Source organism: Drosophila simulans, chromosome 3R (assembly GCF_016746395.2).
Source record: "Drosophila simulans strain w501 chromosome 3R, Prin_Dsim_3.1, whole genome shotgun sequence".
NCBI classification, from domain to species: Eukaryota; Metazoa; Arthropoda; class Insecta; order Diptera; family Drosophilidae; genus Drosophila; species Drosophila simulans.
The window spans coordinates 14,344,271-14,358,571 of NC_052523.2; the positions used below are offsets into that span (position 1 = coordinate 14,344,271).

At 42.8% G+C, this 14,301-nt stretch overlaps 1 protein-coding gene and 1 long non-coding RNA gene across 5 annotated transcripts; both read left to right on the forward strand.

Moving 5' to 3' along the window:
- The first annotated feature begins 30 nt into the window (after nucleotides 1-30).
- LOC120285070 lies at nucleotides 31-1,721 on the forward strand. Its single transcript, XR_005544332.2, has 2 exons — nucleotides 31-800; nucleotides 1,038-1,721. It is a non-coding gene; the product is annotated as an uncharacterized LOC120285070 (long non-coding RNA).
- A 101-nt stretch (nucleotides 1,722-1,822) lies between these two features.
- On the forward strand, nucleotides 1,823-11,177 carry LOC6728471 (zinc finger protein 444). Of its 4 annotated transcripts, none has more exons than XM_039295810.2 (5): nucleotides 1,823-2,202; nucleotides 8,427-8,534; nucleotides 9,704-10,437; nucleotides 10,633-10,729; nucleotides 10,787-11,177. In XM_039295810.2, exons 1-5 carry the CDS (start codon nucleotides 1,998-2,000, stop codon nucleotides 10,945-10,947), a joined length of 1,305 nt encoding a protein of 434 aa, XP_039151744.1. In that variant the 5' UTR covers nucleotides 1,823-1,997; the 3' UTR covers nucleotides 10,948-11,177. The 4 variants fall into 4 exon arrangements, with proteins under 4 accessions (XP_039151744.1, XP_016035114.1, XP_039151745.1 ...); XM_016176945.3 differs by having other exon boundaries at nucleotides 1,826-2,202; nucleotides 8,427-8,573; XM_039295811.2 differs by lacking the exon at nucleotides 1,823-2,202 and adding an exon at nucleotides 8,185-8,330.
- Nucleotides 11,178-14,301: the final 3,124 nt, after the last annotated feature.

Sequence of the window (14,301 nt, forward strand, 5' to 3'; positions counted from 1 at the left end):
GACACTCTACGTCGATCTGTGAGTACCCTTCTTGCAAGTTAATACAAAATTTCATTATGATTGTTTCGAGTCCTTAAGGCTACAATATTGCTATAATATTGCTGCAAACCCAGTTATAATGTTATATTAAAAAAAAATTTCTTCAATAAGGTAGCCATTATCAGAAAATTTATTGAAAATAGGTTATCCTTTTACCCTCCAAAGAACTACAAATAGCTTAGGGCATCCAAAGTCGTGAATTTTGTTATGCAAATAAATTTATTCCCTACCATTAAAATACATAAATGCAATCTTAATGGCCTTTTCTGCTGTGCCTAAACCAAATCCAGATATTCAAAAAGTCATCCTGCTCGACGTTGTCAATACATTTGTTGTTGCCTCGACGGCGGTCACAAAAAGTAGCTCATCTCTCGCTGGAAACCAGTTTTTATGCTTCGCTCCCAACCGGTTTTCATCCTGATAACTTACAGCGAATTTCGTGGCTCGTCTCGCTGCGTGTCTGGCTATGAGGCTCGGATCAGCTCGGTATCGGCCTCAGTCCCAGCATAAATTGCACTTCGCCTGCACGGATCGCGCATGAATATTCTGCCCAGCAATCTGGCCAAGTGACCAAGCCGATTTCGGGAGCAGGGGCCTGGGGCCAGTGTCATATGCCCGACACTCGGTGCAGCGAAATGTAAGGAACGTTCAAATAAACGCGCATTTTCCAGAGAAGTAGAAAAACTTCCACCCTCAAAGCGGCACACAGCGCACAAACATACAGACAGTCGTACAAACACACAGCGAACTAATACAGACATGTAAGAATGCTGCAGTCGTGCATTTGGTTGGTATGCGAATAGTTGATACCCAGTTAATGCGGGGGATCATTGACAATGCTCAACATGATCTTGGGAATAATTAAAATAAAATTAATTTAACAAGAAGAGCGCTAAAAGGGATGTAAAATTATCATTAGCAATTGGTTAATTTAAAAACATTCTATTTATTATATGTAATGAATTATATGTAAAACTAACTAACTGCTTAACTTATAGGTAAAATACCCATTTTAACTGCCGATTAAGTTAACCAGGAGAGATTGGATGAAAACGAGTGCCATTAGCCCGCTAACGAAGTATAAAAACTAAAAACCATCTGAAACATACGCGAGAAAAAGGGGTGCAATACCCCCCAACCGATATACCCAGCGTGCCCCTGGGCACTGTCACTGTCATTTGCGTCGCAGCGCTGCCGCCGTCCGCGTCCGCGTCGCTTTGCCTGGCCCAGTGTTTCCGCTTTCTTTCGCCTCGTTGTAATGTTACTTTTAGTTTGATGTCGGAGCCTCGACGAGCCGGTCGTAAGCGAAATCGTAAGCGAGACTTTAGTGCGATTCCGCTCCGTTCCGCCGGTTGTGTGTGCGTGTTTAGTTCGAGCTGAGGCGAAGCAGAGGCAGAATCGGAATCAGAATCCAGCGGAATCGAGAATCAGAATCGAAACCGAAAGTGGTTCTCCGCGTGTGCGAGCTAGTGTGTGTGTGTGTGTGTACGTGTTGTGTTTGGGCCCGCTTTTCTGCTTTTCTACCCCCGAAAAAGCAAAGCACAGCATAAAACTGTGCGCTCGTAAGCGCGTACGTGTGTCTATGTGCCTGTGTGTGAGTGCTAGTGTATGAGTGCGGCCAGGGGAAAGGAGGCAAAGAAAAGAAAACCAACCCCCACCAGCGACGGCGGAGAACAGGAAAACAACAACAGAAGGCACACAACCAGCGCACCACCACCATCATTACCATTACCGCCACCACCCACTACAACACTTCGTCATCGTTTCGCGTTGTGCAGAAAATAATTACAAAAAATATAGAAAAGAAATAGAATTGAAAGTAATATTAGCGACCGATCGAGTTATAGTGCTTAAGCGATTTGAAAGATTGTCTTGCTTAAACCAAAAGGGCCCCTCGAGGCCCCGGAAACCGAACTAGAACTAGTATCCAATACCCCGCCGATCATCCCGATCCTGACATGATGAACTTCTCCGCGTTCGGCGGCCCCTTCTCCGGCATCCACCAATTTGCCGCTAAATTCGATGCCCAGACGCCCGGCGCCTTCGGCACGCCCCCTGCGGCCGCCGCGAATGCAGCAGCCGCAGCGGCAGCGGCCGGCACCGATAACCATGTGCAGCGCTATCAGACCAATGGCAATCACTTTAATCAGAATGTGCCCAACGGTAAGTGCATCTGCCCCACCACTACACTACATTATACTATACTATACAACATCTACAATGTGGCTACACATACGGACAGACAGTTGCCTGCAATGCACATGCAGGCACATGTGTCTGTATAACATAATCACTAAAAATTTATTTTATTTTTATCGATTTATTTTCGCCCGCTGCGGGCAGCGACGCCGGCGTCATAGCGTCAGGGGGTATACACTCTCACTCGAGCAGCGACAGTGTCGATGGCGGAGGGGAGGCAGAGGCAGAGGCGGTGACAGAGGCAGCGGCAGAGGGGGTCGGCTACTGCCTCGCCTAATGCCCTACACACAGAGGGTCTTGTTTTGGGGCAAAGGGCACTACTCTTGTTGGAATGGCAACTTATGGATAGTCTTCCTTTTCAAAAAGAAACTAAACTGGCTCTTGATAATAATCAAAAACTAACTGTTACTTCTTGCAATAACATAAATAAATAAGAATAGTAAAATGTAAAAAGTATACAACCTCTAATTTTAGTGACGAACACCTCTTGATTGATTGTCCAATTGGTTCATATTTTAGTATTCATGAGGGCAGGAAAAAGCACAACAAATTTTAACTTATCAACTTGTAGAGTAAGCAAAAATATTTAAATGAAGTTAATACAAATTGCTTATAGCTGTATTATTTTACAATAATATTTAGCTGTTCTTGAGTTCACGAACAAAGAGGTTTATTGATCTCAACACAAAGTTTGATTTGACCTTCTGCTTAGCATATTTTGCTTCAAACAAATCGTAGAACCTTATGACAATCTTATGAATAATTCTCAATAGTTCTCCGAAGCTTAGTTAATACTCAGTTCCAATACTCAGCTAAAAAAACGTCCCACTTGAAACTCGAACAATACTTTCCTTGAATTCCCAGCGAAAGGTGGCTTCCATCTGGATCTACTTACTGACATTCGCATAAAGACATGTGTGAGTGTAAGCGGGTTTTCCACCCCCATCTACGAAATTCTCGCTTTCTGGCTAGCAAAGACATCTTCTTCAGGCAATTTGTAAACCGCACTACAATTTTTTGGGGGTTGGTTGGCGGGGTGGAGCGACTTAGTACGAGTACGAGTATACCCTGTCATCAAAGCAGAATTTAACGATTTTTTCGTCGTTGTTTTTGTTTTGCGCTCTTTTTATACGAGTATTCCGCTCTATGTTTTGAGTCATTACCACCCACCCCCAAGTGGGTGTAACCTGTGTGTGTGTGTGTGAGTGTAAGCTACGGCTGTTGTTGTTTTGCGTGGCTTGAAAATGCAATGAACTCAAATAACTTTTGAATTTGCTGCATTTCACTTTGTTTTTTTGTAGGGGTGGGTTTCACCGCTCTCTTCAGCTACTTAAGCACATACATAGAAATACAATTAAATGCATATACGTATGTGTGCTGGGCGAGAGTAAGTGAGTGAGTGTGTGTGCGTGTGTTTGAGTGTGAGTTACAACCCCCAACCCACGAGAGCCTGCCTTTGCCTTTTTAATTGCACTGACTTCCTGCCAACTTGCAACTTTTTTGTTTTAGTGGAAGGGTGTGACCGGTTGGACGGTCTGACGGTCGGTCGCTTCCACCCCCGATATATAGAATACATAACCCCTATACTAGCCCCTAACCACAGGGTCCTTCTTCTTATCAATTCTAATTAGCTGCATTTGCTTGCATAATTAGATTCCCAGGCAACCCCCATCCCCCAGATGGCGTTTCATAATTTATTTTTGCCCTGGCAACTGCACAGATATTTTCCACTTGCATTTATTGGAAAGTGCAGGACCCAAGCCCAAACTCAAACTCCTCTGCATTGGCTAGGTTCATTGATCCCAGCTTTTGAGCTACGCATTATATTTCCAGTTTAGCGTTTTATATTTTTTACCTGCCATAACAGGAAAATGCGTTTGCAAGTGTGTGTGTGTGGGTAATGCTGCTCTTTTATCTCTTTCAACACATACGACTGGATGTAATCTACGGCTCTGGGTATTTCGTATCTGGCGGACTGTGTGCTGCTGATCCCAAATCCAAGGCAGGTAAAATGTGTCCCACGTACTCGAGCCACTGCACTTTCCTGCTGCTCTCGCTTATTAGCTGCATTATCGCTGCCCTGCGACTCTGTGACCTGCTCGAGGTTTATCTTTCGATACCTACCCGATAATTTGCCTGGTTTCCTTGTATGTATAAATCATTATTGGGTTACCAGGAAATGTGCAGCGGTAGATGTAGATATGGCCGGACCCTTGAAGTCGCCCTCTGGGTATGGGTCTCAAAATGTAAACAGATAAATACCTGACCAAGATTGGGAGAGTTTGCTCCGAGTTCACATGTTGGAAAGTCCAAAGCAGCTCATAATTAAGAAGATGCGATTTAAATGAATATCAACTCGAAGGCAGACTGAGTACTAACTTAATAAAATTGCATATATTGGTCTAATCCATCATAAATAAAATACCATATATAAAAATATACAAATACAGAGATACATTCGTAATTTGTAGTATTGTGAACTGCAATTTTTTGAAGATGTTTAGGGATTGTTTTTTCTCATTAATCAACTGAATTTCTATGTTTTTATCCAGTGTCCAGTATTATATAAGAGACGTTTAGCTTTTAATTGTATGCCTGGAACCCTTTATCCTGCAGCATTATGGGTTTCAGTGGACACCGGGTATTTTGTTGTCGAGGACACAGTCCTCTCCCCTTTATTAACGTCCCCCTAATGTTCAGCAGACACCCCAGCCATAAACCATTTGCATTTTTTATATGCATACATATGTACGTACTTATGTACCTATGTGCAGAGTACATAGATGTATGTGCTCCGTGGGTGTGAATGACTGGTTACACCCCCAAATCGCTGCCTGGATGTATGCAACACTAAAAAAGTGAGCATGATAAAGCAATTACGATGGTCACACACACCCCAACCCCCAAAAGCTCTTTCATTTGAACGGGTATAGATAAATAAATAGTAGCAGTCATTGATTATTTATTTCTTTGTTTTCCCCCGTTGACTTTAAGCCTTAAAGCGACCGTTGAGCTTTCATTTTTTTATTTTTCGTCCTGTTGGCGCTGATGACTTAAACTCTGCCGATGGCGCCGTTTGCTTTTTACCCCTCTCGATTTCCTATGATTACTCTCCCCTAGCAATGCACTTAGAGAAAAAGAATACACAATTGTTGTAAAATACCATTTAATTATCTTTGAGTAATAAAGTTTTCTTTTTATGAATTGTTTAATATATTTACAAATTTCCCATTTAAAATATAACATCATAAAAGTCCTATGAAACGTTAAATAAGCTGATAAAAACTAGGGATATTGGTGATATTTTCCCTATATAAATATTTTTTGTCCATCTATCAAATAAACTAAAATAGGCTAGTCAGTACGTTCTCTCTTTTTAAGTGTAAGCCTCTCACACCCATCTGTTTTCCCACCCCCACTCTTTCTCTCACTCACTCTCTCTCTCAGCTTGGGGTCAAGTTTCGCCCAACTCCGTTAAGGGTTGCAGTTTTTCCCAACCACGCTACGCTCTCTCACTCTCCATGCCAGACATTCTCCTCTCACCCAAGCGCTCTCCCTCTCCCGCGCGGGCGCTCTCACCGCTTTCACTGCCTCCCGCACACTCACACATACCAGGCCGTGCGACACACATAGACATGGACAGGAGCAGATAAACGCCATGTTTTTCAAATCGCTGCCAGGCGCATTCCTTTCCATTTTGTTCCACTTTGCTGCCAACGATACGGATACGATCCGCCCATAACCCCAACCCCACTTGGCTTGCTCTCAGTCTCCGACACTCTCAGCCACTCTCTCCACTCTCACCGCTCTCTCACTCTCGCTTGGCCGTGTTACCGACTTCACCGACTTGGACTCGCTACTCCGGCTCCGATTCCGATTCTGAATCCGGCGATATGCTCGTCTCCTCCACGCCGTACGTTGTTTTCCCTGTTTTGCCTGTTTTCCCTATCGTTGTCGTCATCCCGTTCATGGGAAAGTGAAGTGAAAAGTGAAATGCCACGAATGCCGGTTGCCAGTTGCCATCCACGCACGCCTCCCGCCTTTGTTGTTGTTGCCATGGCTCCGCGTTTTCGGCCACTTCGGCCGATTTTTCCGGCTGTCTTTGAACCCTTTTAATGATTGCTCTTTAATTTTTTCCATTAAGTCAATGCCATTCTGAAGACTGCCATTTCTTACCCATTTCAATTTATTACATTTTTATTATATTGCAATTTAATTTTTTAATGTGTATTCCAATTTTTCTAAATTTACATAGTACAATGCAAATTATATAAAATGCTTATTTTTTCTCAATTTGAAAAGTAGTTTCAGTTTTTAATAGCTATGGATTGATATAGCATACTTTTAATACAATTTTATGTAAGAGTGGGTTTATCCTTTACATTCTTCCTGGAATTCACTATATATTCAAAGAAGAAACAGTCCTTACAGCAGACTTATTTAATTTTTGACCCTAATTCGATTAAACATTTGCACTTAATCATTTGCATACGAATATGTTTTCAATTTAAATTATTTCTGCTCCAACGATTTTATTAAAGAATCATTTTGTGCATGCCTTCTAAACCAAAACGACTCAGGCCTATGCGAAAAAATTAAAGCATTTGAAAATATGTTAAGTTGCTGGCCAAGGTCGAATGGTAATTTATACAGTGACTAAGACTAACACAGACCACACGCACGGAGACACATAAATTACACCACGTCAGCGAGAAGGAAAAGCAGCAGAGGAAGTTTGTCTTTCGTTTATTTTGCTCGGAATAATGTAAAATGTAAGGTACAGCTTCCTGGATCATTCCTTCCCAGAAATCGGTTCATGTATTTTCAAAAGGAAGCAGGAGCAGTCTGAAAAAGTAGATGTAACAAAACCAGGCAATTGGCAACAGCCCCAAAATGTTATTTATAAAACCGAGCACCCGGCTAAGAAAACGCCAAGAAGCACGGAAACCCCTTGGGGTAGGGGGATCGGGAAATCTGCGGGGTGGGGGCTAAATGGCACACACCCACCGAAAAGCCACCGAAAAAAAGTGGGGTACGCTTTTCCTATGGCATACATTCGGGCGTGTGCGCGGCCGGCATTTTCAGTTTCAGTTTTAATTTCCTTTTTCCTATGTATGCGTTGTCGGGGCCCGAAAAACACGTGTGTGCGCCTCCGCGTGTGTGTGTGAAAATTTGGCCTTGGCAGACGCCAGAGTGTGTTGGTAGTGGTGTTGCTAGGGGGCGGGGATGGGCGGTAGTGGAGGCGACGACAGCCAGCCAGCAGACAACAACAGTTCGTAGGCACACGCACGTTCGGCAAGTAGGAACAACGTGGTTAACTATACTGTGCCGATACATATTTGTGGGCTTTAGGGTGGAACTTGACTGTTTTTAACTAGTAATAATAATTAGTTGAAATTATATCATCTGTGTGTAGTGTTAAAAAACAAAGAGAGAGAGAAAAACATTTAACATATTTAACATAATAAGAAATGTATTAAATTAATTATATTTTAAAGCTTATAAAGTTGAGTTTCAACAAGGGCAACGCTGCGTATACTTAATATACGCTTATATGAACGTATGAGTGGTCAGCTTTAGTGGACATTAAATTTAATTTCTCTTAACTTATTTGTACGAGCATTTGATACGCGCACACAACCCAAGTCCGCCCCAATAATTGTATATGCTGAAAATGTGGCTGCCTACACACACACACCACAGCACAGCGTTACTGGCCCCAGATACATGCGTAAATATATATTTAGATAGACGTGTATATGCCGTGGATACATGTGTCGTGCCGGAGCGTCGTTACTTTGTCGGCCGTATGTTGTTCTTGTGCCGGCACCCGATCCTTTATTCGGCTCGCCAGCTGAGCCGTGGCACTCGACTCGACTCGGAGCCGGCCGGAACCAGGAGCCGGAGCCGCCAAATCGGGAAACTCCGGCCAGGCCCAGTCGCTTGTAGTTAGTCGGCCAGAGTGCGTTGTGCGAGAGCGGCGGCCGAATTGAGTTGGAAGCGGATTTGAATCCCTGTGAAAAACCCTCTTCTAATCCTAAGACTTATAAACGATATACATAACTCCCACAAAAAGGCTGTGCTCACGATGTGTAAATGTCTAAACCAAATAGTGCTACATTCTATATATACACCCCTGCCCCAATTGAAGACCTTAATAATTTGTAACATCATTTCTCTCCTTTCAGTTTCGGCTGCCAACAACATGCAATATGGCCAGAATATCTCCATACCGTACTCACAGCCGCAGGGTGATCTAAACTTTCTCAATGCAGCCGCTGCGGCCGATCATAAGGGTAAAATCCATCCAAAAATCGAACGTGACCGGGAAGAAGGTGAGTCGCCGACCCGCAAGTAGGGGGCCCCAGTGGGCTAGTAATGTGGGTGGCTCCCTGGTTCCGTCACTCTGGGCGGACAGAAAAGTGGGCCTGGGCACGGGGAAGCTGAGCTGAACTGAGCTGTGCTGTATGTACAGCGCTTTCGGGTTGGTATATGTGTATTTCAAGGACGCAGTCATCACTCGTCGTGCGTCTCCCTTCGGCTTCGTTATTTATAAATGTTTTTGGGCCTGTCTGCTGTCCCCCATGCTGGTGTGGGTGGTGGGGAAGGGGCGGAAGCGGGGGAAAGGAGGTGTTGCTATAATGGCACCATAGCATACTTTTTCATCCAGTTTTACGGCGAGCCACCTTAAACAAGTGGATGTTGCTTTCCTCATCCTGATTACGAACGCTGCAAAAGGCAAAAAGTTTGCACCGCTCGAACGAAATGCTGGGAAAATGGGGAGTGGGCCATTTGTCCTTGGCAGTAAATGGTTAATATCCTGGGATTTTTGAGAATAGACAGCCCTTTCCGGTCACAAACGTTTCGACATGTTTTGTACAAATTGTAAGATGGTTGCTACGGTAATTGGTAATTATATTAATAAATTGTTTCCTTGCATTTAACTAGGTTTTCTTCCCCTGGGCCCAAAAAAAGTGCTTAAAATAAAAAAATGCTTACGTTTTCATTTAATTAAAATCAAACATAAAACCTACGGTAACTTCAACACTTAAATATTCTCTATGCTGAAAATCGCCGTCTAGGAACCTTTCACGTTTTAAGCATACTAGTCGAAATCTTTTATGTCTGTGCATTGCTCCTTAATTTGATCACTCATACGCAGTGTTTGCCCATGATAATAATTTATTATCATATAGATTCCAATGCACAAGCCCCCAATTGTGGGAAATTTATCGCTGACTTCCTCTTTCTCAGCCGAAAAAAATTATGCAAAGGGGGATGGGCTTATAATTATATTGATTAAATGCATTTGATTAAGTGCTGAAAAAAGTATGCAACTTTTATTTAGGGGGAGACAAATTAGTTTACACGTACTGTTAGGTGGCGCAATTGGTAGAAATGGAGAATTACTAAAAAAGTGTATGTTTGAAACTATAATTTATGCATTTTCTTTTCACTTCCCCAGTCCTCAACCAGCAGATCCTGCAGAATGTCAACCAATCCTGGCAGACGTTGGCCAATACGGCCAACACGGTGGACTACTCGTCGCACCTGCTCTCCGCCACACTGCCCATCTCCATACAGCACTTCCTCAAGTACTCGGAGACGATCAAGAAGGAGTCCACCGGCGATGTCCTGAAGAACGGCACCAATTTGGCCAGCCTGGCGCTGGGGGGCGTGGCCCTAACGCCCAGCAACAACGGTGCGAATGGCGGCCACCACAACGGACTGGTGGGCATGGACCATGGCGGTCACATGACCAACATGACGGACGCCAACGGAGCGGCGCTGACGAACGGAGCTAGCAACGGCGTGAACGGCAATGCCAACGGCACTGTGACCAATGGTGGCGCCGGCGCGGTCTCCAGTTCCGGATCTGTGGGCACGACAAACGCCAGCGGCGGCACGGGCACGGCCAGCGGCAAGAAGACCAAAAAGAAGAAACCACCAAAGGAGAAGAAGCCGCGCCCCAAGCCGGGAGAAATCCGCGAGACAAAGGCGCTGGATGGCTCGACGCTCTACTGCTGCCCGGAGTGCCAAATGGCCTATCCGGACCGCAGCCTCATCGAGCAGCACGTCATCTCGCACGCCGTGGAGCGGCGCTTCGTCTGCGACATCTGCAATGCGGCGCTGAAGCGCAAGGACCACCTGACCAGGCACAAGCTCTCCCACATACCGGATAGGCCGCATGTGTGCAATGTGAGTGGCTCAAGGAGCCGACAAATTCCCAAATACTAATCATCGATACCATTATGAAATTAAATTATTGTTTTGCCATTTAATACATTAAATACTTTAAAATTTAACAATATATAAAGTATAACATTACATCAGTTAGACTTAGCATAAGAAACCATAATTGGACTTTTTATGAACTCTGCTCTTTCTCCACAGATCTGCATGAAGTCCTTCAAGCGCAAGGAGCAGCTCACTCTGCACATTGTCATCCATTCCGGCGAGAAGAAGCATGTTTGCATTGAGTGTGGAAAAGGTGAGCGGTCTGAAAAGTAATTTCGTTTACCTCGTTACTAATCGCTGTCACCTGCAGGTTTCTATCGCAAGGATCACTTGCGCAAGCACACGCGATCGCACATCGCCCGGCGTGTCAAGTCGGAGGTGTCGGCGCAGAATGTTAACGGATCCGCCGGAGGCGGTGGCGGCGGTGGAGGCGGCAACAGTGCGCAGAGCAACGCGCTGCACGGCTCCTGAGGATCGTACAAGGACTTCTGGTAAACTCCCAGCCGAATTTCAAGCCATAAGGGGCGGCTAGCCTGCTGGCGGCGGTGGACATGTGGTTTCCGTATACGGATACGACTGACTGCTGCTGGGAGCAGGCGAGCTGCCTTTGAAATTCGCTGGGGGCTTACCGGGGGTCCTGCTGAGCGTCACCCAACTCCAATTACAATAACCCTCAATAAACACGAGTTATACTTACTGGATGCAAGTATTAGTACGATTTTGTTCACGACACTTTCAGTTCTTTAGCTTTAGTTCTTTCAGTTGAGATTTTCGCACAAACAGTCGAGCAAAGTATAGCAATCGAAATGTACAAATCAGCAGAATGACAGATTTAAATTCGAGTTTAGTATGCGCATATGTTAAGGGAAGAAAACGCTGCTTAAACGTCGCTTTCGTTTCTTTTTGGGGATCTGTGATCTGTAGTCGCTGCATAAACTAAAAACAAACGAGACGATCGTAGGCGGTCGAAAGCTGTTCTAAGAATAAGTTAATATGTCTGCAACCGATTTAATTATATATGTGCAATTTATAATCCTTTTGATTTGCCTTTTAGTTGCCCTCACGGCGCCTTTGTTCACTACATTTAATGCTAAATATGTTTTCCCCGCCGAGACAACGGGGGAAATGGAATTCTTATTGAATTATGCACACTTTTAAGGAAGTAAGAAGCTCTACAAGCGAAATTTGTACTTCTAGTCTTGTATTTTATTTTACCGATAGGCATAGAGGGAAACCCGATACGAGGTCATGTAATCTTAAGCTTTTAAACTTGAATGTTCAAAGGAAAACCTTCGACGCGAGTCACACCAAACACTAAACAGAGAGCCGCAATACGAACTTGCATCTTGGCATGCCCAACTTCCAGCCATCGTCATTGCTTGCAACTGCAATAGCCAACAGTAAACCTATATCCCGCTTACCAATCAATACAGATACTGATACTGATACAAGTACAGATACAGATACAGATACAGATACTGATACCGATAACTGATAACCACAAATAGAGTTAAGAGCCACATATACAGATACAGCAGCAATAGCCATAGCATTGCAGATAGCACGGGTCAACAAATCCAACAGAATCGCTAAACTTAAACGAGCAATTGCAAATGCAACAGCAACAATAACCGGAAACACAACTGTATAAAAGGATATTTTTATATATAAATACAAAAGAGAGAGCATATGAAAACCGAATAGGAATAAAGGCATAAAACAATAACCGAAATAAAGTGCAAACACTTCGAGCAAGTGACAACGTAATTTACTGTTCAAATACAAAGCATTTTGAGATTAACGATAAACGATAAAGTAAACGATTTAACAGATCCAATGCGACATATTGCAAAACCTTGTATAGTTATACGAAGCTTCAAACTAAATACGCTAGCCAACAGATACACGCATATAGATACGGATGCAGAATCAGATATTGTAAAGCGAACACTCAGCCACTTGTTTGTTTGTCTCTTTCCTTGTTTGTTTCGATCACTCAATTCAAAAATGGCCCACTGAGCTCAAACTTCAATCCGTAATTGATTTCGAATCAAAGTGTAAGTGGATGTTGTTTCACATTCCAAGTTAAAATCACATTTTAAAGTCCTAATCCTTTGGATCTAGTACAAAACACTTACAAGAGTAAAATAACTTTTTTCAAATCGTAATTTCTAAAGAGTTTGAGCCAGAGCGACATTTGCATGCATTTTTCACGTTCAAAAACTATTTTTCCGGCACACTTCTTACGATAAATGTACTTAATCAGAAAGGTAACCTTCTTGGTTGGTGCCAAAAACTTGTGTATTTATTCGATCCGGTGCCAGCCAGTTTGGATCTACAGTAGTGTACAGTGCGGAACGTAAATGAAACACTTGCAGTGAAGTACAAATATTTTAACTACACACCCACAAGAGAAGAAGCACCCACGACACAGCAGCAGATTGCATATAGACAAGTTAACCGAGAAGGTGTATTAGCCAAAAAGTTAATGGAAAAATAAGTGAAACTAAGCAAATCTCAATACAGTTACTACGCTAGAGGGTAGCATATTATTAATGCGTTTTGTTGGCCCGTAAGGCGGGAGGGTTTGGCAGCCCAGAGACAATTTGTAAACAATAACGTGACAACATATAAATAATTAAGCAACCTTCACAGCAAACAAGGAGTTATTATTTTGCCATTGATTTTCTCGGTCTCATTCACACTCTCTCTCTCTCTCTCTCTATCTATCTTGACACACTAAATCGAATAAGAAAATATAAAACAATAAGTTTATAAAGAAAAAGTTGCAATAAATGACAAACAAATGAAATTAAATCACTCAGGGATAAAGCCTCCAAAAGAAAAACATAAAATAAAAATGCAATATTTTAAACGAAGTGAAAAAAGAAAAGAAAAATGAAACAAAACAAAAGAAAAGAAAAATTTAATCTAATGAGGAAGTACATTTTAAAGTTACAAATATTTTAGTATAATACGAGAAGGACAAACTAAAAAAGTTTTAGAAATTTGCACAAATTTTGGCATTTTATAAACGCAAAACGAACCATCATCAACCAACTAAAATGCATAACGAACGAACAAACAAATGACGAAATAGATAAATATTTTCTCACACTTCATTGGCTTATCGAAGGTATAAAATCGACAATTACAGGATAGATCTAGATCGCAACACAGCCGAACCGACGAACCGACTTCATAAGCTGCTGGCAAACGGTCCGTGCAACTTTTAGTGCATTTAAATAAATTATAAACACAAAAACAAAAGCAAACACAAAAATTATCGAAGAAGCGTAAGCGAAACACAAGCAGTTCATATTTACAGGAGCTAAATAAGTAATGCGGGGGTTTGCGGCCAAAGAGATGATAAATTGTAGTTAGAGGTGGACGGATTAATACCCTATGGCATTTAAGGCAAGGATCAGACGAAAAGGGCGCGTAGCATTACACCTTTTACATTAAACGACGATACAATGCCGCGCATCCAATTTGAAACTGTACGTATTGAATTTATGTTTAGTGTCTGCAGCATGCGGGGGATGTGAAGTTAGGAAGGAGGGAAGAAAAAGGATCGACGGGCGAAGAGCTAAATACATTTAAGGGTTAGATTTTCTGCGAAAGGACTGAAGTTAAGGCAACGTAGCGTTTAAATGCAAAATTGAATTGAATTGAAGACGAAACCGAGTGTTATGGATAATGGAGCGTGCGCGAATGCGATTGGTGACGAAAATTACTTGTTTTAAGGCTGGACTTATGTAATTTCGAGCAAAAACGATAGTAGCGAAACAAAAACATGTAAAATGCAGATACAATATTTTTATA

What these genes read in the sequence shown, in the direction of transcription:
- LOC6728471 (XM_016176945.3), top strand. Translation starts at nt 1,998, where the DNA reads ATGATGAACTTCTCCGCGTTCGGCGGCCCCTTCTCCGGCATCCACCAA. An exon ending in TAATCAGAATGTGCCCAACG is followed by an intron (nt 2,203 to 8,426) that starts GTAAGTGCATCT and finishes CTCTCCTTTCAG; the next exon opens with TTTCGGCTGCCAACAACATG. An exon ending in CGAACGTGACCGGGAAGAAG is followed by an intron (nt 8,574 to 9,703) that starts GTGAGTCGCCGA and finishes TCACTTCCCCAG; the next exon opens with TCCTCAACCAGCAGATCCTG.